The sequence below is a fragment of the Gymnogyps californianus genome, chromosome 8 (genome assembly GCF_018139145.2).
Source record: "Gymnogyps californianus isolate 813 chromosome 8, ASM1813914v2, whole genome shotgun sequence".
Classification (NCBI taxonomy): domain Eukaryota; kingdom Metazoa; phylum Chordata; class Aves; order Accipitriformes; family Cathartidae; genus Gymnogyps; species Gymnogyps californianus.
In genome coordinates, this window is record NC_059478.1 from 26,566,203 (window position 1) to 26,593,150 (window position 26,948).

At 53.0% G+C, this 26,948-nt stretch overlaps 1 protein-coding gene across 1 annotated transcript; it reads right to left on the reverse strand.

The window, feature by feature from the left end:
• Nucleotides 1-1,717: 1,717 nt before the first annotated feature.
• Nucleotides 1,718-24,789, reverse strand: MOB3C (MOB kinase activator 3C). The gene is made up of 4 exons (XM_050900877.1): nucleotides 24,674-24,789; nucleotides 16,843-17,342; nucleotides 6,109-6,311; nucleotides 1,718-1,812 (listed from the first exon to the last, which is right to left on the reverse strand). The coding sequence occupies exons 2-4, from the start codon at nucleotides 17,258-17,260 to the stop codon at nucleotides 1,783-1,785; spliced, it is 651 nt and encodes a 216-aa protein (XP_050756834.1). The 5' UTR covers nucleotides 17,261-17,342; nucleotides 24,674-24,789; the 3' UTR covers nucleotides 1,718-1,782.
• Between the last annotated feature and the right edge of the window lie 2,159 nt (nucleotides 24,790-26,948).

Genomic DNA, 26,948 nt, shown 5'->3' on the forward strand with positions numbered 1-26,948 from the left:
GGATGCTGGTGAAAAGTCTGCAAGGGGAGGATGCAGACCAGCAACATTAGCCTATGTCAAGCCGCTTTCTGAGATGCAAGCTGAGGTCCCAATATGGCATTGAGATCCATCAGTGCTCCAAGTCTCAGCGGAAATCCACTCTTCAAGTTATCCTGGGTGCTTTTTCATGATGCCTGTCTTACTACAGATGAACCAGGGAAGAATGAAGTACACCAGGCTTATTAATGTTTCTTTAATTAGTAACAGAACAAAAATGTTCGGACTCTTACTGATTATTTTACACAGAAAATATTGGAATGATGTGTCAGGTGTTTTTGTGTCCATTTTGCTCTGTTTTATTTCCATGTAAAAATATACATCTGGTACACAAGATTAAAAAAAATATATTTTCACAACAAAATAAGTGCTTTGAGCACTAAAAATTCACTTGTGCACTTTAATGTTGGCCTAAATATTTACATTTTCTAGCCACATCCCCTCCTACCCCAAAAATGGGCAAACCCCAGATTATAAATATCAGCTGTGTCAGGTATACAAAACTTTCCCAGAAAAAGGGCAGGAAACACAAACATAACAATGCTGTGGCTCAGACAATTTGATTTTAACTCCCCAAAAACAGTACAAAAAAAAAAAAAAAAGACTTCAACTCTTGTCAAAAGAAAAATGGCACAGGGAACACAACACTAGTTATCAGGCATTGCAAGCAGAAGGGGAATAATTTTTGAGATGTGATACCTTTCAGGGGTAATAATGGCACAGACCAGGTAGCAATAGTATGCTTTCAAAAGGTCAAAAAGGTTTAAGAAGGACTGATCTTGCCTTTTTGGAAGAACAGGATAGATTAGATGTCTCTTAAAGTCCTTCTCCACCTGATTTACTATGCTGTAGGGTTGGATAATGGAAAAACAACAATTTCTACAGCCAGCATCTGCTGTTCTTGAGCAAAGACAACATGTCAGGAAATGCTGACATGTTGAAAATGTTTTCTGGCAACAGTTTCTTTCCACCACTTTCTGAGTCTTTCTCAGGCGGACTGTGCTGATCACACTGAAAAGTGGCCTAGTTCACCTCGTCTGTCATGGGGCCACCTTGCCACTAGTCCAAGCAGTGTTGGATGCATCTTAGAACATCATGAAGTCCCCTCTGCCAAGCGTGAAATATCCCTTGCGGGGAAAAATGGTCCCTTTGGTAAAGCATGAATTAGGGCAGAAGGAGAGACATTCATAGCTCATGGTTAAAAATGGTACATCAGCAACTAACCACATGAAGGCAGCTGGGATCAAATGTCACCAACTTTGCAGAGCTGATCTCAGATGTTATCAAAAACCCACTGCATGTGGGAAGGGTAACAGGCATTACTCAGTAGCTAAGGTCGCAGCTGCTCACAGGGCAGGAATCACTAATAAAACATTTGGAGATCAGTGTAGCTGAGGACAAAACAAGAGGAAAGGTAGCTGAAGGGATGTTATCAGACATGGGATTGAGTCTTAGAAACCAGAGTGTGCAAAAGTCAACCAAACCTGCCTCGTTCTCCAGTAAGTCAGTGGCTTTCTAAGACAGGAGCCATACAACAGAGACTGGGATCTATTAAAAAAAAAATCTGCCCAGAGATGCTTGGCAAGCTTAGGAGTTGGCCCTGGCCTGAAGAGGCTCTTCTGCAGTGTTCATAGTTCATTGAGTTGAAATGCCCAGAGCGAGTCCTTGGGAAGAGGTCTCCCACCACCGGGTGTCTTGTCCCAGCAGACTCCGAATGAGCCAGCTGAGTTCGCCTGCCAAAATGCTTCAGTGGCAAATCCGTTCTGTCATTTCTTTCTGCATTGAAGGGGGAGAGAAAAGAAACAGTAAGTGCAAAAGACAGGTTTTAGTACAGTGACGTGTCAGGCAGTTTGGTAGGTGTCCAAAAACAACCCGAGGAAGCGACCGTGGAAGTCTGAGGGAGCGTTTCTCTATTTCCCATGCCAGCCCTCCTAGGAACTGCTCTGCCTCAGCAGCTCCTTCCTGGCGTCCTCCTCGGTCTCTGTGGCACACGGTTATTTTGGCTGTGCCCTAGCTTTGAGAGCAGTCCAAGGAAAGAGCATTGGCTGAGACGTTGAAAGATGCAGGTCCTGCTCCTGACTCAGCCGCGGAGCAGCCAGACAAGGCGGTGCCGCTCTCAGAGCCTCCGTTTGCAGCTGCCTCGGGAGACGGGACACGGAGCTGCTCCCGGCTCTCGCTCCAGGAGGGGACAACAGCTCACCCAAAGGACCTGTGATTTTGGTAAGGGATCCCACGGTCACACTGCAACGCAAATGAGTGCTAATAACAGAGGGCCACAGGAAACCTGCGAGAGCGAGCTCTGTTTAGGCTAACAGACTGTTTTCTTCAGCCGAGATGGCGTCACGCCAGCTGCATTAGGAAGGTGCCCAGCTTTCAGCTGGTGGAAGATGGTATTTGTCCTTGCCTTAAGGAGTTCAACTAATAGCTTGCAAATCATGCACGTTGCTGCAGTGAGGAAAGTCTGTGATTCTCTCTGGCTCATCAGGTTCGTGGCTTGTGCATCTGCGTGTGCACACAGACCCCCTCACACACCCCAGAGAAAGGCTTGCACATTAAAATGTACTCCCAAAATAGATCTGAAGTAGGACTGGTCTGCAGAGAAGGAAGGATGCAACTCTGAAAAAAGGAGAACTAGGAAAGTAGGATGACCCTTGAGTAACCCTATAAAAGGCCCTTTAGTGTTATAACCAAGGGGGACAGAAGCTGCAATCTCAGCTCTTCAGTGCTGAGAGCTTTGTTTTTAAAATCCTTCGGGGAGAGTGGCAAAGAGAGGGCTTCTCTGTAGGAGTAACATGCAAAATCACTTGAGCGCAGAACCCTGCCATCAAATGAAAAGCCGACGCTCTGCCACAAAATCACTTTGCAAACGGGAAGTGTTTGCAAACATCTCAGAAAGAGAAAGAAGAGGGGGATGAGAAGACTGTGAACAGCCTTTTGCAACAGCATCCAGCCCACCCCGCTAGCACAGCACCACACACAAAAGCAGCCTTGAACGGGATGAGTTGGGGCGGCCAGTGGACTGCCAAGCCGCCTGCGAGCTCCTCAGGCTGGCCCCAAATGTCCAAGGAATTCATCACACTCTGGAAATCCCCACAGCTCTGCCTTAGTACGTAACCAGCTGGACCTCTGCCAGTGCTGCTGCCCAGCACCATGACCTGCCCTTGTCAAGGATGCAAGTGCATGGCTACTCTCTGCCCCCATATTTCTTGATTTGTTAAGAGAGTGAATCACTGCCTTTTGCTAGTTTCGCCTGTACAAAGGATCTGTCTCATTCTTGGCTCCCAAGATTTGCTGCTAAGAAATCACGTCCCAAAGAAGCTTGACAAAAGGGAAACTGAGGCAGCAAAGGGAGACTCAGCCAGAGGCAGGCTTAGAAACCAAGAACTCCTTCATCCCACAATCCCTGTAATTTTTCTAAGCTATTTGGGCCTAACAGGACATTTTCTGACTGGGGAGGTGCTGTTTTTTTCTTTCTTCTTACTCCTAAATCTGAAAACTGGGGCTCCTCAGTAGAAAGCCCACATCTGGAAAGCTCCAACCATAATACAGCACTCAGACCTGCTGTCCTGCTCCAGATGTGCTCCCTCCACATGCTGGGTGGCCTTCCATAGTTACGTGCAGGGAACAGGCACCTCTGCAGGCAGGAGTCTCCCCTGTCATGGGGTTCATGTGGACTAAACTCTGGCCATCTAAATGCAAGGTTAGGACAGTTGTCTGGGCTCATGAGGCAGTCAAGAGAGACTGAACCTCTCAAGGACAGTTCATCTCATCCCTACTGAGAGATTATTGCCTTTCCACAAAACTTGAGAACTTGCAAAAACTAAACCCTACAGTCTTAGCCTAAAATGAAGGCAGATGCAATGCACTGTCTGTCCTTGCTTAAATGTCAAACCAGCTGATGAATCCTTCAGGACTTAAAAACACTTAGGAGCAGGGCGACAGCTATGGTGCAGCCCAGTGAGAAGGGGAATGAGCAAAGCAAGTCACTGGTGCTCTGCCTTGGGCTTGGGAGAGTAATTAGCCACAGGGAAGCGGACTGAGGTCAAGTGTAAAGTGCTGCGGAGGCTGGATGTTACTACTTGTGCATCTTCACAACTGCTGCTGAAGCAAAGCCAGAACAGCATGAACGCCGGGCTCCTCACACGCTCCACAGCACAATGAACGGGAGCTACACCAGGCTCCCAGGGGCTCACTGCAAAGCCCCTGGGATGCGCATGAAGAAACTTCCCATTATTGCTTTCCCTGCCTGCAGCAAAGGGAAATGCTGTTGGAAGCTACTGGACCAATTCTAACCCATGCAGACTTTGGGACTGATGGCAGTGTCAAGCTGCAGCCTCCCTGGGGTAACAGCATGGCCAGAGGGACCACTTTCAGTTTCTGAAAGTTGTTTGTAAGCTGCAGCAACTTGTGCCTCCCTCCTCAACTCAGCATTGCATCCTGGACACAGCCGTCCTCTGGTTGCAGGACAGTCTCATACACACCTACAGCAAGTCATTGCCTGAGGGAAGGCGGTCTCCCATGTGGATGGGTCTGCTTGGGGCTTGGATGCCAGGCAACGGGCACACCAAGAAATGAGACGCAGATAGACCAGAGGTAAATGTGTCTCCTTTCCTTGTAGTTTAACCCTGGTTGCATCACACGGGAAAATCTGTTCATCTGAGATTCATCCAGACCCATAAATCATCTCATGTTGCATGTGAGTCACTGGCATTGAAAGCCTATTTAGCAATGTCAGCCTCTGCTTTGGCTATTAGGTGCTAATTATTTACATTAGCAAGCATCAGTCAAAGGAGATGACACCATTACGGGCTCTATATCAATGCTAAAGAAGTTTGTCATGAGGAGCGGTGGTGAGGAAGACTAACAGAGGACAGAGTGACGCTGAGCTGCCATTTTCTGGAGCTGAGGGCCATTGTGATAATATAGGTCACAATCAAACTCTGCGAAATAATTAATGTAGATGCTGTTGTCATTCAAGTCTCTCCTGATTAGATCATCATCTCTCCATCCCCCTAAATCACGATCAGAGCAGACAGGCAGCAAATTGACTGAGACAAATGAAAGCAGAGAAGGAGTAAAGTGCTTAGCACTTAGGGGCAGGGGTATTCCCCCCACCCTGCTCCCAGGTACTCCTAAACAGGCAGCTCATGCTGGGACTTTTCGCAGCTCTTTCTCTCTCTGGGATTAGATCCTCTTGGGCTTCCCTGGCTCTCTGCTGCTGGATACGGCCTCTTCTGCAACCCAGCCCTTATCACAGCGTACTAACTACTGGGTTCTCTATTAATAATTCTCCCCATTGCAACATGTCCTCCCTAGGTCAGACCACACTCAACCTTGCCTGTGACACACTTGCTTCTCTTACAAAACTAATGATGTGTATTTTCTAGTTTATGTGCCCGGGCTGTCTGGCCTCTGCTTCCCACCAGTCCTGCTGTTTTCAAGGACTCTCACTCTCTGCCTGGCTAATGGCTTCCCAAGGGAGGCTGCAGAGAAACTTGGAGCTCCAGCGAGGCCTCACCAGCTTGGCCTCTATAGCTGTGGTCTGGAGCTGCATGTCCTGTTGGGGCTTGCCCTCCTGCAGCCTCACTGTAATTCACACTACTATCTCAAGCAGGGACCTTAGTCCGCTAATAGGAAAACTCAAGACTGTGGAGAGGAGACTTGGGCTCAAATCTGACCCCTGAAAGCCATGTGGACGCAATTGGCTGGAAACACTTTGATGTGCAAATTGCATTAGAGCTACCAAGACAGTATATAGGGAGACTATGTTACAGTCGTCCTGAGGATACTGAAGAGCGATTCACAGACGTGGCAGCAGAGGCAAAGTTTAAGGAGGGTTTTCAAAGGGTAAAGGGTTTCCTCAGTGTTGCTGGGAAGTTCTCTCTGAGAGTACTAAGGCTGATGGTTACCGGACAGAAAACCTGGGTGTGCTTCTGAGATAGGGTGGCTGAAAGAGTCCAGAGAGCGTGACTGCACTGCTCAGAGTCCAGCCCCGACCTGAATCTACCAGTGCTGTGTTCAGCCCGTGCCACTCTCACCCCCTCCACCTCCCCATCCCTGGGGCATCCTTACCAAAGGCTCCAGCTCCCGATGGTCAACAAGGCTGAACTCCCTGATGAAGTAGTAAAAGTGCTTGTAGCAGGTGTTGACGTGAGCTTCAGCACCCATGTTGATGATGCTGTCAAAGTGGTGGATGTAGACATGGACAAAGACACGGAAGAGGCGGGTGAGGATCTTAGTGCAAACTTGCTGGAACTGCTTGGGGAAGGGAACACCTGCAAAGCAGAAGCAAGTTGGAAGCCATTTGACCATTTCAAAAAAAAACAGCTAGCGTTTAAATGTCACTATCATGCTTAACAGGCAGTTGTGGATGAGGAGGAAGGACTCCCTTGGCTAATGTCAAGAGTGACAGCTACACCGGGGCAATGTGCCATCTACCTCTCCCCACATAATTTCTCATTGCCCAACTAGCAATTTCACACAGGCATGATCTGAGGATTTGGGGAGTTGCCCTAGGAGAGAAAATTTCTCATCCAGTGGAGGAGGCCGCATCTCTCCACATCTGGCTCTATCCAGAGCAATCCGGCAGAGGAGCCTTCTGCCCTCTCTCCCTGCCTTTCCCCTACAAGCCTGTGCAGGCACAGTGTAAGTCAAATTGTATTTACGAAGGTTCATGAACCAAACTAAACCTCCTGCCAGCAGAAAAGAGACCTTCCCTGGTCCTCTGAATCAAAAGCATGGTTCATACTGTTTTTCTTCCTCCACACACCCTCAAACATCACTTCTGATGCATCAACAGAAACAGGTCGGGTTTCTACCTTTTTTCCTGATCCTTGTTTCAAACAAATGTCTCATTAAAACAGGAAGAAAACTGCCCATCTTAATGATGCTTAGGTTGTAATTTCATTGCACCTATGATGCTCCCTCCCAAGATGTCCTCCCAGGTTGTTCAAGAACGGGACCCACCACACATTGCTCTATACTTTTAGCCTTGTCCCACACAAGGACACAATTTCATAGTCGACATTTTCATCCTTGTCTAAATGCACTGCTATCACAGTGCAAATCTCAGAGGTGTGATACAGTCAGTGTCAGCAAGCTTGGGGTAAATCTGTAAAGGAAACATGGCTTTGAAACCCTGAACATATTTTTTGGGAGGAGGAAAATGAAACAGCTGGAATTTGTTTTCCTGAAGCTTCTTTCTCTCCCCCGAGCAATGCAATGCAAATTTGCAAAGAACAAAATACAAACCTCCCTTCCCACGGTTGTACCAGCCTCCTCCCTTAGCTTCTTATTCATGCAGCACATAACCTCTTAAAAATCTTTCCAAGTAATCTCCGCTCAACCAGCTCACACATTTTGCGCTGTGGAAAGCATCAGCAAATCTCTTAGCTAAAAAAATTAAAAATGGTAATTTTATCTTTGAATCTTTCTCATCAGCCTCGCTAGGCAATTAAACTATTTTTCCCAAAGGCTCCTGGCAGTTTTGTTTCCCAGCAGCAGTGCCGTGCCCCTCTCCTCCGTGGGTGGCAAACGCGAAGGACCTGTCCCCCAACATCAAGCGTGGAGCCTGTGTTTTCAACGGCCAGGGTTCGGTGGGTGCTGGGTTCAGTTTCGCAGCACTCGTAACAGAAAGCGATCTTTGGTCTAAAACAGAGTCACCCTCAGCCCAGCCCAGTCTCACTTTGCTTCGTGCACAGCGTGGGTGCGGCGGGCAGGGCAGGGCAGGGCAGAAGCGCCTGTGCTCGTGCCACAGGTGGGTGTCCCAGCCATCACTTGGAGGAGGACGCGTGTCTCGGCTCAGCGTCACACGAAGACAGAGAGGTGGCTTTGAGACTGATTTCACGGCCGCTGCTCTGCATAACCACGAGCACACTGCAGCCCCAGGGCTGCTCCCGCAGCAGGGACCTCGGCATGACCCGTTTCACTGCCAGCTCTAACAGATCCCGTTAGGACTTTCTGGGAAAGGTGTTCGCATCTGGCAAAGTACAACGAGGCTCTCCCCATGCTAGCAGCTTAGAGATGGTACTGGAGATCTGCTTCTGCCCTGCACCCTTGACTGCGGAGCTCTCCTTGCCTGCCAGTCTGATAAGAGCAGGGATCAGAGACAGATCTCTGGGTTTCCCTGCAGTCAGGAGGGACACAGTGCTTTATCAACGGCTTCATTTGAGCTTTTTGCACTGAGTGAGAATTTACTGAGCAAATAAAAGCCGTAATCACCCAGCTGGGGACTTGGACATGCTGTCAGGGTGGCCCCTGCAGACCAGCTTTGAAGAACTAGTCAAGAAACATTTTTTTCAATAAAGAAAAATTCATCACGGGAAGTAATTTCTGCCGTGCTGGGCCCCGGCTGGGGAATACACACTGTTCTGAACAGCCTGTCTCCCTGGGACCAGAGGCAAGCAGTCACTGCTGGGAACTCAGCAAGGTGCCAGCAGGCAGACAGCAACCCATTTGTTGCCTCCAGTTTGTCACCCGTCCCACTGGCCTAGTGCCTCCTCCGGTCAAAGCAGGCAGCGAGGAAGAAATCAGACCTGACCAGCCACCGGGAGTTTATTGCCAAACTGCAAAGAGTGATAGCGACGGAAAGCAGCAAACCTCAACCCAGTCCTGAACTGAGAAAGAAATAAGATCAGACAGTGAACAGCAGATCAAAAGGATCTCAGACTCCCAGGGCTGATAGCATCTATGGTCCCGATACTGCTGTTAGATGAGTCACCTCCAGAGCTGGCAGATGGTGACAAGTGGCTTTCCACTGCTTTTGTCCTGAGGTTAGCCAGGAACCGTCTTGTCCTATAAATCAGTTACCAGCAAGTCTTGGTGGACGAGCTGGCAGCTGAGAGAGTTAGAGGGGAGACACCTCCAGCTACATCCTGGGTTCTCCAAAAGCAGCTCTTGCATCAGGGCACAGAGATTTAGCATAAATCACAGAATCATAGAATAGTTTGGGTTGGAAGGGACCTTTAAACGTCACCTAGTCCAAATCTCGTGGCCATCGGCAACTATGGGAGCTGCTGAGCAATCCTATACTTAATGATGCCTGGAAAGATATCATCAAGCTGCCAGGACCTACAAGTACCCTTCTGGGCTACCCCACCACTGTGCTTTCACATGAACCCAGCAGCAGCAGCAGCTCCGGGGAGGTGAAGCTGGGCTGCTCTTCTTTGTGTCCATCACAAGGTGTCAGTGTGTGGCCATCCCCTCCAGACATGGCCAGGCTGTAGCGGTGGCTGGCTGTCACTAATGGACTTCGTTCTGGTTTCGGCTGGGATAGAGTTAATTCTTTTCTTAGTAGCTGGTACAGTGCTGGGTTTTGGATTTAGTGTGAGAATACTGTTGATAACACACTGATGTTTTAGTTGTTGCTAAGTAGCGCTTATCCTAAGTTAAGAACTTTTCAGTTTCCCATGCTCTGCCAGCAAGCAGGTGTGCAAGGAGCTGGGAGGGAGCAGAGCCGGGGCGGCTGACCCGAACTAGCCCAAGGGGTATTCCATACCATGGAACATCATGCCCAGTATATAAACTGGGGGGAGCTGGCCAGGAGGGGGGATCGCTGCTTGGGCATTGGTCAGCGGGTGGTGAGCAATTGCATTGTTCTTGGGTTTTATTTCTTTTTTGTTGTTGTTATATTCCTTTTCATTACTATTATTATTATCAGTTAGTATTATATTTTATTTTACTTTAGTTATTAAACTGTTCTTATCTCAACCCACGAGTTTTACTTTTTTTCCCCAATCCTCCTCCCCACCCCACTGGGAGGGGGGAGCAGCTGCGTGGTGCTTAGTTGCTGGCTGGGGTTAAACCACGACAACTTCTACAGGTCACCTCTCACCCTACCATGTCATGACACTACCCCAACTATGGTCGTTGGGGTCCAGGGATCACTGGGGTCCGGCTCTGGCTCTTTCTCCCCGCATCGCCCCTCTCACTCGCACACACGCCCAGGGAGGCACGGGCAGCCCCAGCAGCACAACCCTGGGACATCAGGTCCTGCTTCCTCTCCCCGTGCTGCAGCCATGTCTGCACCTCCTGTGCCAGGACCCTCAATACAGGCTACGGATGCTTGACTGGACCCTGCATCTGGCACAGGGGCCTGCACCAGTTGATCAAAGTGCTTCCCCGCGGGAAGGAAGCAGGGCGGATATCTGATAAGCAGGTTGCCTCCGCCAGCAGCAGTCGTGCCTCGCTGCTGATCTCCAGTGACTTGGAAAGCAACCCACAAGCAGCCCCAGCAGGCACTGGCCATGCTGGCGAGGAGCTGGAGAAATTCCCCATCCCCTCACCCAGAGCTGAAAGGAAAGGGCTCTCCAGTAAAGGCTGCATCCCAAAGACCAACCCGGGGAGAGCAGCAGAAAGATCGGGCATAAATACGGCTTGCCCTGGGTCATGGCTGCTGGCGCAGCGGATGTCCAGCAGACAACGCATGTGACATCCTCTCCAGCATGTGAGGGGACACAGCGAGAGCCGGCTGTGCCTCTTCCCTGCAGCCAGGCGTGCATTGCCGCCAGCACATCCCAGCAAGGGGAAAGCCCTGGGACAGGGATCCCGGCGCTGACCACACACCTATCCTGCCCTTGCAGAGGTTTAGCTTTAAACCGAGCAGCCAGGCCCCCGTACGTTCACGTTGGAGCTGTCCTGGCCGCTAAGAGGGGTCACTGTGACAGCAAGTGGGGAGCAATGGGGCTCATTCCCCAAGCATGGAGGGTGGCAGGCTGCTCCCCTCCTGGGTCCCACCTCCCTGCCAGGCTGGTAGGCAGATCAGCGTTACAGCCGGTGGCAGAGAGACCCCATTAGTGGCCAATGTGCCGATAAGTGGCACTTGGGAGCGGGGCAGCGGTGGCCCTTGCTTGGGGGACTTCCTCCATCTCGGAGGTGGTGTATGGTTGCACAAACCAGCAGGAGTAGCAGCTTGGTGAAACAAAGGGATGAGGCTGGTGAGACTGACTGCACGGCTGAGATGACCTGTTAGCAGAAGTATAGCAGACCAGTGCGAAGTCAGGATGGAGCCCCAAGTTTTGACAAACCACCCTGGCAGGGTGATGCTGCTTGGGTTTCCTTCACCCTCCCTAGCCCTACACACATACAGGGGACCCAGCAACGCCATCCCAGTGCATCCCACTGATGCTGGCCCCAGCAGCCCCAAGGGACAGCAGAACACCACAAAACCCACCTGGGGTGATTTAAAGGCATTGAAATTACCTTTGCATTTAATTCACCGGTGCTCACCATCCAGCAACCTTGGAGAAAGCAGCAGCAAACCCACAATCTGGCAGGCGGTAGCCCCTCTCTGACTCTTCTTGCATGATGAGTGATGAGGAGGGGACCACAGGATGCAATGTGAGCTTGCTCAGATGCCGGGAAAAAGATTTATACACAAGGTCAGCTTTTCTCCTCCACCCATGATCACAGGCGTGCGCTACCCAGACGCTGCACACAGACCAGACAGCCGGCGGCTGGGAGCATCGCCTGTCCCAGGGTGGAAATGCAGCCCAGTCCCAGGAGGAGTGGAGCAGAGCCATCCACAGCGGTGGAAAAGGGAGAACCCTACCCATGCTCCAAGCCAGGGCAAAAGCTTTAAGTACAGCAGGTACAATTTCACTCACTGCAACGCAGCCAGGGCGCTGGCGAGCGGCGTGACTCACAGCCCTGAAATGAATTAGCACCTTCAGTTTTTCTTGGATGTTTTGCTTGAAAACCCCAAGATGTGATTTAATGCTCTGATGGAAATCTGTTTTCCCCACTCTGTGCTGATTGCTTCAAAACATAAGGAAACCATGTGGGACCATGTGTAAAAGGAAATGAAAATGAGAGGTAACAAAGTGCCTGCACTTACGGTAAGGGGCTGCGAAGGGATCTTGGATCTCTCCTGCCATCTCTCCCATCCCTAACCCTTGTGCTCCAGCCAATTTAATTTTTTCATGGTGAATCAGTACTGGGAAGCTATTTTGCTTCTTGGCAGTTGTATTTTTTTCCTCTGCAAAAGCAGTAATTCAATGAATTACGTGATGAATTATTGTTGTTGTTATTATTTCTCAATTCCATTTTGGCCACCGTGGTGTTCGGTGATTCATTTTTTCCTAAAAATAAGTCTTTAAAGCCCCATTTAAAACTAATGGCATGATGGCAGCTGCAAGCTGGTGTGGTGTTAATTTTGGAAGAAAATAGGCAGAAAAAAAGACAAATCATGTAAAAAATTGCCAGCTGAGAGAACGGCAATAATTAGCTGAATTCTGAACATTTTTCTCCTGTTGTTATGGGGAGAAAGTATCGGATAATTTCGCACCAAGTTTTCTCTGTTTTTTGTAATTGTTTTGGGCCCACGCTTGAATGGCAGAGTTTGAGTTTTGAAAAGCTTTCCAAGAACTGTTCCAAAATCTCCTATGACTGATGCTCGTTAGAGCCGCAGGCACATTTGGCAGAGAGCACGGGGTGTTTCCGGCGCTGGGTCTGGTCCAAACCCTGCGTCCACACTGATTTAATAACGGAGAGGGTTCAGCAGCCGCGACGGTGCTGATGTAGGACGCCTGGCCCTGTGCAACCGGCAGCCTGATGCTGGGCTGACCAGTGCAGACGCAGCCGACTGCCACAGGCCCTGCAAACCCCGTCCACCCAACCCTCCTCCCCAGTGTGCTACTGCCCAGCAGCAGCTCCCTAAAACCAGGCACCACAGGGCAGAACGATTACCGGGAGGAGCCGATATTTTCCAGGTGGTAATTTGTTCATATGGCCACTCACTGAAGAAATCTACCGATATAGTTTTACCAGCTGGTAAAAATACACCTGTAGAATCATTTATTCTTCTCCTTGCATGGGAACAATGCTTATTCTCCATTTAAATGTATTTTTCAGGACAGCTACGTTGGTTGGAAGAGTGGAAACAGAGCACTAGCACATGCAAACTGATACAGATCGTCTGGGAAAGCTGCTGCTGCTGCTGCTGTAGATTTATTGCGATCAAGTTGGCATAGCTCACCCCATGCAGGGATTTGTCTCATCTTGACCGGCAGACAAACAGGTTTCCGCTCCAGAGGAAGGATTATACAGCAAAGCCTTTAAGTGGGACCAAGCCCTGCAGGTGGATTTCCCTGGGGATGGGGAAGACGCAATATCTCCTCCCGACCCTTGCTGTGGTCCACAGAGGGCTTGGCAGCCCCTCTGGCCCCATTAAACCACCATAGGGATTTTCTACTGGTGCAAGCGTGCCATCCGAGGGCTACGGTCCTGCTGGTGAACTCTGCCAGGTCACAAGCTGTCTGCTGGCATCGAGCTCCCTTGCTGCCGTTTCGGATGTCAGCTGCCCCTCTGGCCTTGCTGCAGAGCCAGCACAAGCTCTGCGTCACGCACCTTGGCTAAACCAAAGGTGTTTGTCACCTGGGTCGCTCTGCTCCCCTCCCACCTCTGACATGTGCTGAAGGACCAGATGCTTTAGTGGTGCAAATCAGCCCAGCACCGCTCCAGTCACTGGGGTTGTGCCCATTTACCCCAGCCAAGGTCTCCCCATGATGCCAACAGACCCTGTGAGCCCACAAGCCAGTGAACCATCTCTGCTCGTTTCTAGCTGAGCCTCTTACCCCAGGGTGAAGGATTTCCCCCCTCTGACCCATGAGATACCTCTCCCTTAACTGTCAGGACAGCCATGAGCGAGCCCCGCTGAATCATGTGCTGCTTCAGGCTTTGTAGCTTTTCGATGGAGAAGGATGCTGAGGTTAGCCTCAGGCAACATTAGCAAGTTTGGGGAACACTTGCTGTTTCTAAAAAAAGAAAAAAAAAAAAAAAAGAAAAGTCTGTTTTGTCTGCAGTCAGGTGGCCTTAGCCAGGGAAATCTTTGTGCTGGGACAGTTTTATTGCACGTGGCAAAGAGGGGCCAGGAGGGAAAGCTGAGATGTACACAGCTCATGAACACCCACTGAGATGGTGGTCAGCCATGCCGGTGGACCTCTCCGGTACAAGCAGGAGTGGAATAAACCTTCATGCTAAATCCCATCTCTGCTGCTAATATTGAAGAGCCTCACCGTGACTCCAAAGCATGAAATTTATGATTTCCCCCCATCACCTCATCAGACTCCTTTCCCCTCCTTAAAACGGGTCCGATCTCCCCTGTGTCCTCTCGGTGCCTTATTCCCTTTGTCCTGTGTCTTTTCCCAAGGGGCTGGCTCATTAGGAGGGAGGCTGAACATCTCCGTTTGCTCGCCCTGGCCACTGTCCCCGAGCCGCGCGTCCCTCCCCACTGCGCGTCCCCCAGCCTCCCCCATCATCCGGCGCGGCGACGAGGAGCAGCCCGTCAGGAACTGGCGGGTGTGACATTTCCTTTCAGCCAAACACCTCCATCTTCTGAAATGCCAGAGCTGCCGAGCAATTACCCAGTGTACAAGGCAGACCAGTGAAAGGCAGTTAATTGGGGACACACTGACGACAAAGTGCCACCGAATCCCTCCTCCCCCTGCCTCCCACAACTGCCTTTCATGTGTTTTAAAGTGCGATCTCAGGCTAAGTTCCCTTTTGCATGTGTGAGGTCAGAACAACGCCAGCAAGGGGACTGAAGTCACTCGGGGACACAAGAGTCCCCACAACAAAGGGGCTTGGAAGAGGGACCCCGGGAATGGCTTTGGAAGAGAAAAAAATGGGTTTGCCCCATGACTGCCTGCAGCCAGCCTGGATCTCACCCAGAACTGACCCTACGCCAGAATGAAAGGAGAAGTGGAAACCAGAGGCGCCAGCCGTCCCTCCCCATGTCAGGATGTGTTACACCTCGGAGGAAGAAGTGCCAGAAATGGGGTGAAAACCAGCAGGACCACGACTATACTTGGCTTTTGCGCCTCAGAGGGAGACATGGGAGAGCGGAGGGTGCTGCGATGCCGCCGTCCCTCCGTGGCTGCCTGCTTTCTGCAGCGTTAAGACTCCCTGTAGCCCTGACTCCCCAGAGCAGCTTTCAAGCAGCATCACATCCCAAATCCCACCTGAAAGGCATGAAATTGGAGCAGGACACTCTCCTTTCTGGCCAGAGGGAAAACGGAGTAAATCCACGTCTGCACCCCTGCTTTTAATGGCACACAGAGCTTCTCCTCGGGAACAAGCTGCCTCAGGAAGAGGAAGATCCAGCCTGTACCCTGTGGCTGCCATTTTGCCCCTTGGCAGCAGCAAGCCTGTGCCCAGCTGCAGCCAGAATCAACAGGGTCTTTGTTGTCCCCAGCAGAGCTGGGGCTGCCGGCACGAAGCATCCTGCACCGACTGTGTCAGCCAGCCACACTTCCAGCCTCCTCCATCCACCAGGATGTGTGGAGCCCACTGAGCCCATGAGGGAGGGATGCCTCCATGGCACAGCGAATGCCCCCGGTGCATCCCAGGGACTGACTCCCCCACGCACCCCGAAGGCAGCCTATCTGCCTGTCCTCCGGCATGAGGATCCGGCACAGCGCTACCCAGCCTGCCCCAGACCACCGGCGAGGGGAAGAAGGCAGCAATTGCCTGCAGGTCTTGGCTTCAAGTGATGAAGGGAGAGAAAGAAACCCCCAGAAGGGGAGCTGTACCACCCTAACCCCAGGCAAAGCCAGTGCAGCCAGGTCAGACCAGGGGTCTGGGGGGTCACCCCATCCCAGTGGCCGAAATTAATAGTTTGACACAACCAGCCTGCAGGCACTGCCCCCGCTCTTGCTTGCAGAGCTGCAACCCCTCCGAGCCTCCGAGGGCCAGAGACATTCCCGAAAAAGACACACAGCTAGATGCTACAGTACAGCCAAATGGGGCTACAACAGCTAGTGGCTGCCAGTAATCCCACATAGACCATTTTCTTCAATGTTTCCCAGCATATTAATGAAAATCCTGAGCCTAAACTGCACTGATTTCATACGGCTCTGTCAGCTGTGCTGCCTGGGAAAACAAAAAAGGTCAAGCAGACTTGCAGAGCCATGTCTTTCCCCCCAAAGCTCCTTAAATCTTCTTTTACATTCAAGTAGCTTTGTGTTTCGTCTGAAAAGCAACCACTCCGAGGCACGACCTGAGGCTCCAGCAGCCCCGCCAGCCAACACATCAGCTCCAACTCTTGAACTCATCTCCCCAAACGACAAGAAAGCAGATAAGTAGCAGGACTAATATCAGCCCTGGCAGCTGCCAAGTGCTGCAGGTCAGCAGCAGAGGGGTTACTTTGCAAGCTGTGTTGCCTTTGGCAGCTGCTGCAAGCTCCTAAGGCCAAACTTTTTGAAGGGGTGCATCGTACACCCTGGGGGCTGGCAGCTGAAGAGGCCAGATCCTGGGGACAGGCATCTCTGCTCAGGCGATGCCTCAGCTAAATAGCAACATCTGATGTATAATCAGGGCTGAGATGAATTAGCAGAGAAGGAAAGGAGCTGAGAAGTGAAGCAGGAAGGTGGGACGAGGATTAGACCTTGGGACCATGAATCTACCTGGAAAACCAGAAAGAAATTGAGTTGGTTAGTCGAGAGAAGAGTGTGCTGCGGGGATGCAATGACCACCTCTAACAAGCCCTGCAGCTCAGCTCCTTGAGGAAGGGCAAGGAAGCTGATGACCTACCAGCCCTCATTTCTCACAAGCACAGAATACTTGGAAAAAGTTCAAGTACAGAAAAGGAGAACATTGTTTTCTACATCCCCTCGGAGCAGAACGAAGAATCCCAAGCTCAATTTGCAGCAAAGGGGTGTGGGACAGACACTGAGGAACACCTGGAACAGGAAAGGCCACGATCCTTGGGATCACAAAGTTCGGCAATACCAACCCTGAGGTGCACCAGTGGCTTGGGAACCTGCGCCGGTTACAACTCCAGCCTTCTCAAGAAGCACTGAGCACACTCACCTATCCTGGTGGGGAAGACGTCCTCATTGTTAATGAGCATCTCGATCCAGTCCATCAGCATACACATGTACTGCGGAGCCGACAGCTTGGTCGGCTTCTTGTATTTGCTATCGTCTTGCCACCTGTACTCGTACTTGAGTCCACCAGACATGATGGGGCAGCTCTTTTCCGTGCAGTACTCTGACATGGTGCCATAGATGAGGTTGATGCGGTTGAAGAAGTCCACCACGTGCACGGCAATCCAGTCGTTGATGCTCTCGCCGGGAGGCAGCTGCACCACCGCTTTCAGGTCCAGCCCAGACTTGAGGGAGGCCTGGGCTTTCTTGTACAGCTCAAAGCGCTGGGTGCCCGGCTCAAACTTCTTTCGGGGACGAAACGTTTTGTCTTTGTTGAAGACTTGCTTGAGACACAACGCCATCGCGGGCAGGGCCGGCCAGGGTGAGGGCAGAGGCTCAGCACAACGTGAAACCCAAGGCTGGGGTCTTCAGGGGTGGAGGTTTCTGGGAGGAGAAAGAAACAAATTTTGGTCACGTATGAAGCCAGCTGCACGCGTGGGCATGCTCGCAGGGACGAGTTCACACCAGGATGCTGGCTGTCCCCGCTGCTCTGGCAGCACATGGGGACCGAGATTTGGGGTGAGCTCCTGGCCCCTCCACACCCACCAGGGTGACCTGGAGCAGCTGCTGCCACCTCACACAGCAGCTCCCAGCACCGGAGAGGGCGAGCGCTACCACACATGCCCCGTGCAAGGCTCGATGGCAGACGGAGCCCTTCCTCCCTCCTGAGTATGCTGGGAGCTCACCGGACTTCAGCCAGCCTCTTACCTCCAGGGCTTTTATCAATAACTGCTGCAGTAAAGCGAGAGCCGCGATATCAGCAGAGTTCACCAGCCCAGGCAGTCCCAACCTGGTGGCCCTTTCCTCTTCCAGCAAAGGGGAAGCATCTCTTTCCCAGGGATTTCTCAGTACAAATAACCCCCGACCCTGCAGCGGCGGCTGGCGAGCGATGCCCTGGGGACCACGCTGCGACCGCAGCTGGCTGCTGGTTCACACAGCCCCAGCGCCGAGATCAATGGGGAAAGGGGGGATTATTTTGTTGTTCTGCCCCGTGTGTTTGTCCGAAAGAACAAAACCTGCATCCGAAGAAGGGAAACGGCAGCCCAGCACAGCAATGTGACGTGCCAGGATGCGGCCGGCCCTCCAGGCATGGACACAATGCACACAGGAGCCATTGGGGTGGCAAGCCGATGCTCCGGGTGACTCGGTCTGGAAGTCACGGCTCAGCAAAGCGCTGAGCTCACCCCTTCCTGCCCGAGGTTAGCAGCACAGACAAGGGCTGCGGTATTTCCCTTTTTTTCCCTTTTCCTCCTTGAAGCTCCATCGGAAATCCCATCCGTCCCAGGCTGTCCCAGACAGGCTGAAATTGTGCATTTCGTTACCTGCACTCATCACCAGTGGTGGTAACAGGAGATCAAGGTCCCCTTGGGCTAAATGCTTTGCTGAGGCTTAGGGAAAAGAAAGTCCTCCAACAGCCTCCCCCCTGACAGGAGGAGATGGAGAAAGAGTTAAAAAAAAAGGAAGAAAGATTCATGGAAAGGGGAAGTGACTTACCCAAAGTCACGAGCAGGAGCAAATGGTGCCCAAGCAAAACTTGAATGCACGTTCATCGTTAAAAAGACAGCTTTTAGGCAAAAGCTTGCTCTATAAACTCTGTTTTTTAAACTTAGTCCTGAGCTACAGGCAGATCCTATTTTGCCCAGCAGAGAACAGCTAAATATCTTGCAAGAGAAACCCTGTGCTCCCCTCAAAGCCCACCGACGGGGGCATCACTAGGAGGCAGCAGGACCTAGTGATCATCCCAAACACTGGCAGGATCTGCCCAGCGGGGATTTCTACACCACAGCCAGCACGCGGCTGTGAGGGGAAAACCCTGGCGTGGGTGCAAACCCTGCTGTGGGTGGAAACCCCAGCATCAGTGCCATTAGAGCACTAACCACGGCCTTTCCCACAGTCTGGAGCGTTGTTTTGCCACCATTACGTAGCTCACAGCATGGTGGTACCAAACCCAGCCATGCTTTGCTGTACCCAGGTACAACCAGACCTGAAACCCTATGTTTTTAGGTGCTTTTTGCCCCACGGAGGGGGTCACAGCCATCACACAGTGTTATGCAGTATGACTTTAATACCGGGGTATCTGCAAACCTTCCCCAGCTCATGTGGCTGAGTGGGATTTTAATGGCTCCAGCCCTGTTGTCCTCTTTTATTGCCAAAGGGCAATGACTGGGGGTTGTTTCTTGGATGCTTTTTCCTCCCCTGCCCCAAGCAGCTGGCTCCAACCATGTCAAAGAGCTTGTTCCCCACTTCAGAAAAAGAGGACAAGCTCTCCAAAATGCCAGCCGATGGAAGGAGCCGGCATCACGTCATGACTTCCACCTGTCCCCAGGGGAAGGGTCTCTGGTACGGCAGCTCCGAGGGAGCCCAACGGAGGCCAGGGGACTCTGGGCACAGTGAGGCTGTAAAGAAAAGCCCTTTTCTGGGGCTTCCCACCCGGCTGTCACATATTCAAGGCACATCCTGTTGATAACACCTCTAAAAAAAGCCTCCCGGGGAGTTTGCTAATGCGTAACGGTTTCTAAAATACATTCACATACATACTTCTATATTTATATATAACTACTGCAATGGGGATCCTAAGCTAGTCACGTAGGAAGTGCCGGGATACCCTTCGGGATGAGGCATCCAGCAGGGTCTGCCCGTATGGAGGTAGGCGCGATGGGGCTGAGCAGTGCCCGGCCCAGCATGGGAGGCAGGGGGCCAGCAGCACCTCTGGTGCTTTCACCCCCCTCAAAGCACTTGTTACTAACTGGCTCTGCCATCAAGCCAGGACATGGGGCTGTCCCTGTCTTGCTGCTGTCCGTACCCTCATACACGGATTATTTTTCCTCTCTCTCTCTCCTGTCACCAGCCAGCGGCAGAGGGCTCTGGCTGAAACATAAAGGCTATTAAAATAAGCAAAAATAAACAATCGTGCCCCTAACGAGAAGTCAGGATTTTCCCATCTGACACTTGGCAGCTTCCCAGGATGGGGATGATGCAGCACCTACTAATCCGTCCTGCAGCTCCCTCATCCCCGTCCCCAGCCAGTCCACAACCCCCGACAAAGCCGAGCAGCCCCTTTGCCCACCACCCAAATAAAGCCCAGCGACTGCCACCCCGCAGGGCTGGACGGGCATCGCACGGCACCACGCTGAGCCTCTGTCCTCGGTCTCTTTGCCGGGTAGATGGAGGATGAACAACTTGGTTATCCCCATGTTAGACCGGACTGATCCCACCAGGTCACACAGTCCCTCCGGGTTAACAACAGTACAGATGGGGACTGGGATCTAACCTAGGAGGTTTCCCTGGGATTTCAGCAAGGCAAGTCATGCTAACAGACGTTTCTCCGTGTCGCCATTTCTGCTGGCCTCGGCTCCATTTGCTCTGCTCCAGGAGCTATTGCTGTTTGCAGGCTCTTCCATGCAGAGACTGGGTTGTTCTGGGGTGATGAGAAGCCACCCTGGCAGATGATATCCCATCAAATGTGTCACTTGCAGGGGCCATCAGCAGTGAAATCAGTTCTCCATGAATATGGGGGGGGTTCCCTTGTTCCTGTGCCTCACACTGCAAGTCCTCTGCAAATATTGAGCCACTCAGTGGGAAATAAACTCTGCATCTCATCTCCTGAAGCCAGACCCGTAACTCATCCCACAACTGCATCTCTGCATCATCGACAACTGGATCTCTGTGTTACCCTGCAAGCTGCTCTCACTCATCAGGCAGGTGGGAATGTGCTTCATGCTTCAGTACCATCCGAATAAAACCACCAGTTAAAAAAAAAAAAAAAAAAAAAAAAAAAAAAAAGAGCAACAAACCTGCTAAACATCTGCCAGGTGTTTTCCTACCATGCATCTGTTAGAGATTCCTGGGAAGTGGGCAGCAAAACCCATCACTGCCCAAGTGCTCGGAGCAGACTTGTCTGTCGAGCCCGCGGGATGCCAGCACGGCACAGCACCACAGCCTCTCTGCTCCCCAGGCAGCAGCGCACACCAGAGCAACACAAGCGATTTTGCTTTTAGGATCCTCGCCAGCATCACTACCAAATTACCAAGTCATTAAAAAGCCTTGTGAATCTTTCCTGAAGAAAAATGTTCTCCAGAAATTAAATTTAACACAAAGCCAGAAACACATCCTGGGATTTATGGCCCAAAGAAGCAGGGAGAGGCACCGGGCCAAAAACCAGATTTGTTCTCCAACTCGCTCCGAAGCTTTCACTGCCCAGAGAGATCGATGTGCAGGGAAGGACGTGAGCAGCGTAGGGAGGGAGCTGCACAGAAGCCAGGACTGGGGCTTTAAATACCAGCTATGGCCCTTGCAGCTGGGGCGCTGAGATGGGACATACCAGCTTGGAGCAAACAGGCTCTGCAAAGCCACCAATGCCTCAGTTTCCCCTCGGGCAGGGACACAGCACCCGCTCCTGCTTTCTGGGAAGAAAAGCAAAGTGCTTGGGAATGGACCCAGACACATCCTGAGTCTAACTGGTGGAAAAGAGCATCAGCAGCGAACGCAAGACCAGATTTTCCCGGTGTCCACCTTTATGCATCCAACTCGGCTGGTGCTCTTCCATCACCGGCCAAGTTTTTGGGACAGATCCACATAAAGAGACAGAAAATGGGAGATCTTCCAAGGTTTAGCTGCAGCGCGGAGTTCAGCTGAGCCTGATGTTCAGGGCTGTCATGTTTCTGGAAATCAGGCCGTGGTCCGCTGGGGCTTGGGGTGGGACAGGAGACCCATCAAAGTCTAAATCGCCACTTGCACTGCCTGTTTTGGGAAATCCGAAGGGCGAGCTGCCATTCAACAAGCTTAGACAGCAGCTTCCTACGACATGACCATACACATCCCGCTGCCGGCCGGGCCTGGACCGGCGCCGCAGCAGCAGCCTGCAGGTCTCTGCCTTCGGTTCCCATGTGCAAAATCAAAGCTTCCCCGAGAGGAGCCTTGGCAAAGGCTGCAACCCCACTTCACCACACCGCAGTTCCCATCACAGGGTGGTGCCAGCACCCCAGGGGCTCACACATCCCTTTCTGAAGCATCTGCAAACCCCCAATTCAAGCCTTATCCCACTCCTGGGAGCGGATAGGGAGTGAAGCAGATGGCTGCGGAGCCGGGGACTTTCCCTGCTGTCACCCCGTGTCCCTGCTGAGGACGGTCGGAGGAGGATGAGCGAAGCTGCCGGGTGGAAAGAGGCCACTGCTTCCCATGGGACATCCATGCCATGGCATACTCGGTGCTCACCCCCATCCACGCTCCCAAAATAGCCTCAGCTTTGCAGAGGGCTGGCTACAAACCCAGCTGAGCGGCCGCAAAACCCCGTCCACGGCTGTGAAGGCTGCTGGCTTCAGTCCTGCCCCTGTTTTTACCAGCAGCAGCAGAAGCAAACCTCAGTCGGGTTTAGCAAGAACCAAACGAGTGCAAGGTTAAGCTCTGCAAGGGCAGGGCAGAGCCGCTGCCGGGGATGTAGCAGGCAGAGACACGTGAAAAACTGATTTCCTAGATTGCTGGCAGGTCCAGAGACGAAAGGAAATGAACTGGATGGGGGATGTAAGTTCAAGGTCAAACTAAGCCACTAATTTCAGATTTGAGGGTTGTTTTGCTTTTTACTTAAGCTTTTTTTTTTTTTCCTTTTTTTATCATTTGAAAACCACAGAGGAACACGGCAAGGCGAAGGCTTTGTTGTAAATTAAAAACAACTCTGAAAGGTCTGTTTAGAAACTGGAAAAACAAAAGGGGAAAGCAGGCAGAGCAGTGGGAGGGGGGCTTCCTCCCCCCCAATCCTGCAGGCACGAGGCAAGGTCACCAAAGAAAATCTCTGGTTTTGACCCCAAATAAGCTTTAGTCAGAAACCCAGCAGGAAGGATCACTCAGACATACTGCCAGTCTCCAGGGTGATGGGCACCGGGGATGGTCCTGCACTCCCTGCCTCAGCTTCCCCAATTTCAAAACTCCTCTCCCTCCCCAGGCTGCCTTTATATTAAGGGCTGCAAAAGCAAAGGCTTCAGGGGGAAAAGTGCTTTGCAAGTGCCCCTGGGAAGCGTTAATGATCGTGGAGGGTAAGGAGAGAGGAAGGCTCCGACACCGGCACCTCCCGGAGCTCCGGTGCTGAGCACATCCTCTCTGGATCCGGCCTGAGACGGTTACACACACACACAAGCATCTGACTGGAAACCACAGGCAGCCGCTTTAGCAGCTCACTCCAACCCTCGCCGGTGGTGCAACAGCCGGGGACCACAACGAGGGGTCCACTGCCGCGGGCAATCTGCAGGGAGACTCCGGCTCCCGCTGCTTTGGTAAGAGGCCGCAGAGGGAGAGCGCAGATCCGTGCAGCTCCAGGCACCATAGAGCAAAGTGTAGGTTAAATACTACCAGCTCTGCACATTCCCCTCGGGCTTCCCCGGGGCATCTTGCCTTCGGCCGCCCAGATGTCTACTTCTGCTTGCCTGCTTTAGGAGATTCCCTTCTCCCCACCACAGGAAGCATAAAAGTCCTGTCCTGCCCCGTCCCTGGAAAAGGAGCAGGGCAGGCATCAGCTCAGCCACCGCCTGCCAGCGCCCCGAAACAGCCAGCCAGCCAGCCTCCAGATGGACAGTCTGACCAGAAACCAGCTGGTCCTGGGGCTCGGCTGGCTTTTCGCTGCTCTAGGAAGTGTTACTGTCTGGCTGCTGACTCGACAGCCCTGTCTCTGAGCTTCCCTTCAAGCCCTAGAGGAGCCCTGTTGCAAAGTTTGATCTTCAACTTGTCCTAGAGCACCTTTGCAACTGGGGCTTCTTCTTGGTGGACTTGAAAGTATATCAGAAGCGCCCCAAAGGCCAAAGCTGCCTCTCCTGAGCATCCCTTGCGCTGCAGCCACCTCAGCCCTAATCTAGCCAGAGGCTGTGGGCATGTGGGGCTCCTAGAGAGGTGAATGTATCCCCTCTTTTCCAGCCTTTGCAATAGCCACATCTGGTTTTAATCGTCCAAGGAAGAGAGGTTGCAGAAGGATGATGCTGGGGAGTACAGTCTCGGGGTGCTGGCCCCGCTCCCTCTGTGCTTCCTGCTGGAGCCAAGCCCCAGCTGGGCTGTCCGTGAGAAACGGGGTTATTGGCTGCCGATCCCAAATATAACCCAAACGATGGAAAATTCCAGGAAACGAGCCAAGACGAGATGCTGGGAGGGGGATCAAGGCCCAGCACGCGGGCTGGGGGAGCTGCAGAGAAGCCCTGGGCTTTCAGCAGCATCTCCCTCCCACCAAACGCTCCTTGTGCAAACCCTCCCGGTGCCGCAGAGACCCACGAGAGGTGCGAGCATCCTCTGAGGCAGTCCCCGAGCACCTGTCTCCGGAGCAGCCACCTCCGGAGCAGCAGCAGGACTCAGCCCGCTGTGCCCTGGCTGGGGGCAGCTGCCAGCGGGAAGCCGCGCTGGTGCTTCCCCCGGCTCGCCTGGTGCTCGGAAATCCCCAGCTCGTGCAAAAACGGACCCAGCACAGCTTCCAGGAACAGGACCGCCCACAACTTGGCTTGCCCCCCCAGCTAGCCCCACTGTCCCCCCCGCTCTGTCCCGCTCCTTGCCCTGCCTCCCTGCCACACCACCAGCAAAGCAGCAGCTCCCTAGGGACCACAGCCTGGCCCAAAGGCTCCGAAAAAGTCACCCAAGACGCCTCCAAGCAGAAAAGCAAAGCCCCATCTCTCCAGGCTAGAGGCAGCATGTCCAGTTCATTTTGGGCATGATACCTGGTGGGGCCGGGGGCTTTTTGGGGGTACCTCATTGCTGGGGGCTGGGATCTCGCTGCTGCCACCAGTGACTTGCTGGGAGCCCTGCAAATGTCCAGTGGCCTCCGCGGCACCCGAGTGCTCTGGTTCAGTTCCAAGCGTGATTACTCTGCCGTCAGAGCCGTAATCCCAAACACCGGGAGCTCCAGGCCTGCGAGCTCAGGGACGAAGACGAGAGGAGATAAGCCGGCTGCTGAAAACCCATCTCCCCCGCTCGCTCCCACCCACTTGCCCCCGCCCACAACTTTCCGCCCTCCCTCTGACACCCGCAAAGCCGCTGCCGGGACTGTCCCACCCGGGAAACGGGTGTCTGCCCACCCCGCGTGCTGCCTTCCCCTGCCCGCCCCCCCTTCCCCTGCGCACCGCCGCCCATCTGCACTAATCCCTGCCCGGCCGCCGGCGACTCCCGGACCCTCCCGCATCCCCGAAACAGGCTCCCTCGGTATTTACACACTGGCAGCTGAGCCGAGACACGCCGGGGGAAGGGGAAGAGCCTTCTGCAGGCATCCGTGTCCCGGCTGGGTGAAGGATCGCGCCTTTCCCAGGCTAACCCCGACCAGGTCTTGCCCAACCCGTGCTTAAAAGCACCCCAGGAGCATCCTCAGGGGTGCAGCACTGGCTTTTTCCACCCCCAGGACTCACCTCATGCCCCGGCACGCCCGGCTTCCAGCCCCAAATCCCTCCGCTGCACTTTCTGCTCTTACTGAGGAAAAAGAAAAAAAAAAAAAAAAATTAAGAAGAAGAAAGTCCAAGCCAGGCTCCCCGTCGGGACTGTCGGCGGTTTGGGGATCGCAGCGGCAGGGAGAGCCGCCGCGCTCCGGCGCTCGCCGGGGTTTCGTTAGAGAAACCCAGGGCCGAGGGTTTTTCTCCGGCCGGTGATGTCACATCCTGACCCCACCGGCAGCTCCAGCTGTCCCTGGAAAACCCGCTGGGAAGTCGGCCTGCCAGCCCCCGCCAGCCGCCACGCCAGGCCCACACGCTCACGGGCGGACACCCACACCCACGCACCATTCCTGGATGCTGAGATCCTTTTTGGTGCGCAGTCCTGCGCTGCTGGCTGCCTCCGGGCTTTCATGGGACAGCAGCGCACTGGGGAAAAGGAGATGAAATCCTGCCGTATTTCCCTCCCCCCCCGCCCCCCATCTTTTGCACAGTCCCTCTCCCTTCATCCTTCCCTCCTCTGCACGCACACAAAAATCAGCCGGAGGTTTCAGTGCCAGGCCAAGCTGGACACTGTCCAAAATAGAAAAGCCAGAGAGAGGGGAAATAAAAAACCAGAAAAACTTTCGCTGCACAGAGCAGACTTACTTTCTGTTGGTCTCGGAGGTGGGGTGAGTTCTGAAGCGTGTTGCAGTATTTAAATACCGCTCGGCAAAAGCAAGCCTGCGCCAGCACGCTCGGCGCCGAGAGGAGCAGCCAGCCAGCGTGGGATGGCTCGGCGCGGGCCGGGACTCTGCTTCGGGGTCAGACTCCTGGGTGGGGATGTAAAACTGGTGGTGGACCCCACGTGTGATGCTTACGGGGGTTGCAGTGGGGTGGGAGGCAGCAGCATGGCCCTGGCGCTCACGGTCCCCTTCCTGGCACAGCAGCGTGTCTTTCACAGGGGAGCAGCCTGGCTCAGCCGCGGCGAGATGAGATGCTAGCGTTGCTGGAAACGTCTGCAAATTGTTTGGCACCGGGACAGTTCTAGCGAGGGAAACGTTTCTAGGCTTTGCTTAAATTTGTGTTAAACTCAGGTTCAGCCAAGCATTTGCAGGTGATGGGGCGAGCTGGGGACCGGGGCGCAGGGCGAGGCGGCCTAAAGAGCAGCAGGAGCGTGAGAAAGGAAACCACAAACCCAGCAGCCTGAGACGGCAGGAGGATCCAGCCGCTGGGTACGTTTGTATGAAGCAGGAGGGTTTAGAATGAGGGTTTGCCTCCCTGAACCCCACCTGGCCTCCCCTGCTGCTGCGGCTGTGGATTTGCCTTCTGACCCCATGCAGGCTGTGCATCCAGTAGGACGCATCTCTGCAGGATCTGGACTCCTTCCCCCATAACGGGGCTTCTCAGCTACAGGTGATGCCATGGTTTGCCCTTGAGGCACAATGTTCGGAGACGGTCTTTAAAAATAAAGTTACGGGCCCGGTGATGGCAAACACCCTCGATTATCCAGCAGCCTCCCAGAGCAGACAGCCATGAGGGAGCTCAGTCCGGGCCCTTCAAGGCATCTGCTCTCCTTTCCTCCCTCTCTCTGTGCTGGTGCAAGGCCCAGCACAGCACTGGCTTT

Bases quoted from the DNA above. Each gene is read 5' to 3' on its own strand.
- MOB3C (XM_050900877.1), bottom strand. From the start codon at position 17,260: ATGGCGTTGTGTCTCAAGCAAGTCTTCAACAAAGACAAAACGTTTCGT. The intron at 6,312-16,842 runs GTGAGTGTGCTC...TCTGCTTTGCAG, and splicing joins CGTCTTCCCCACCAGGATAG to GTGTTCCCTTCCCCAAGCAG. The intron at 1,813-6,108 runs GTAAGGATGCCC...CCTTCAATGCAG, and splicing joins ATCGGGAGCTGGAGCCTTTG to AAAGAAATGACAGAACGGAT.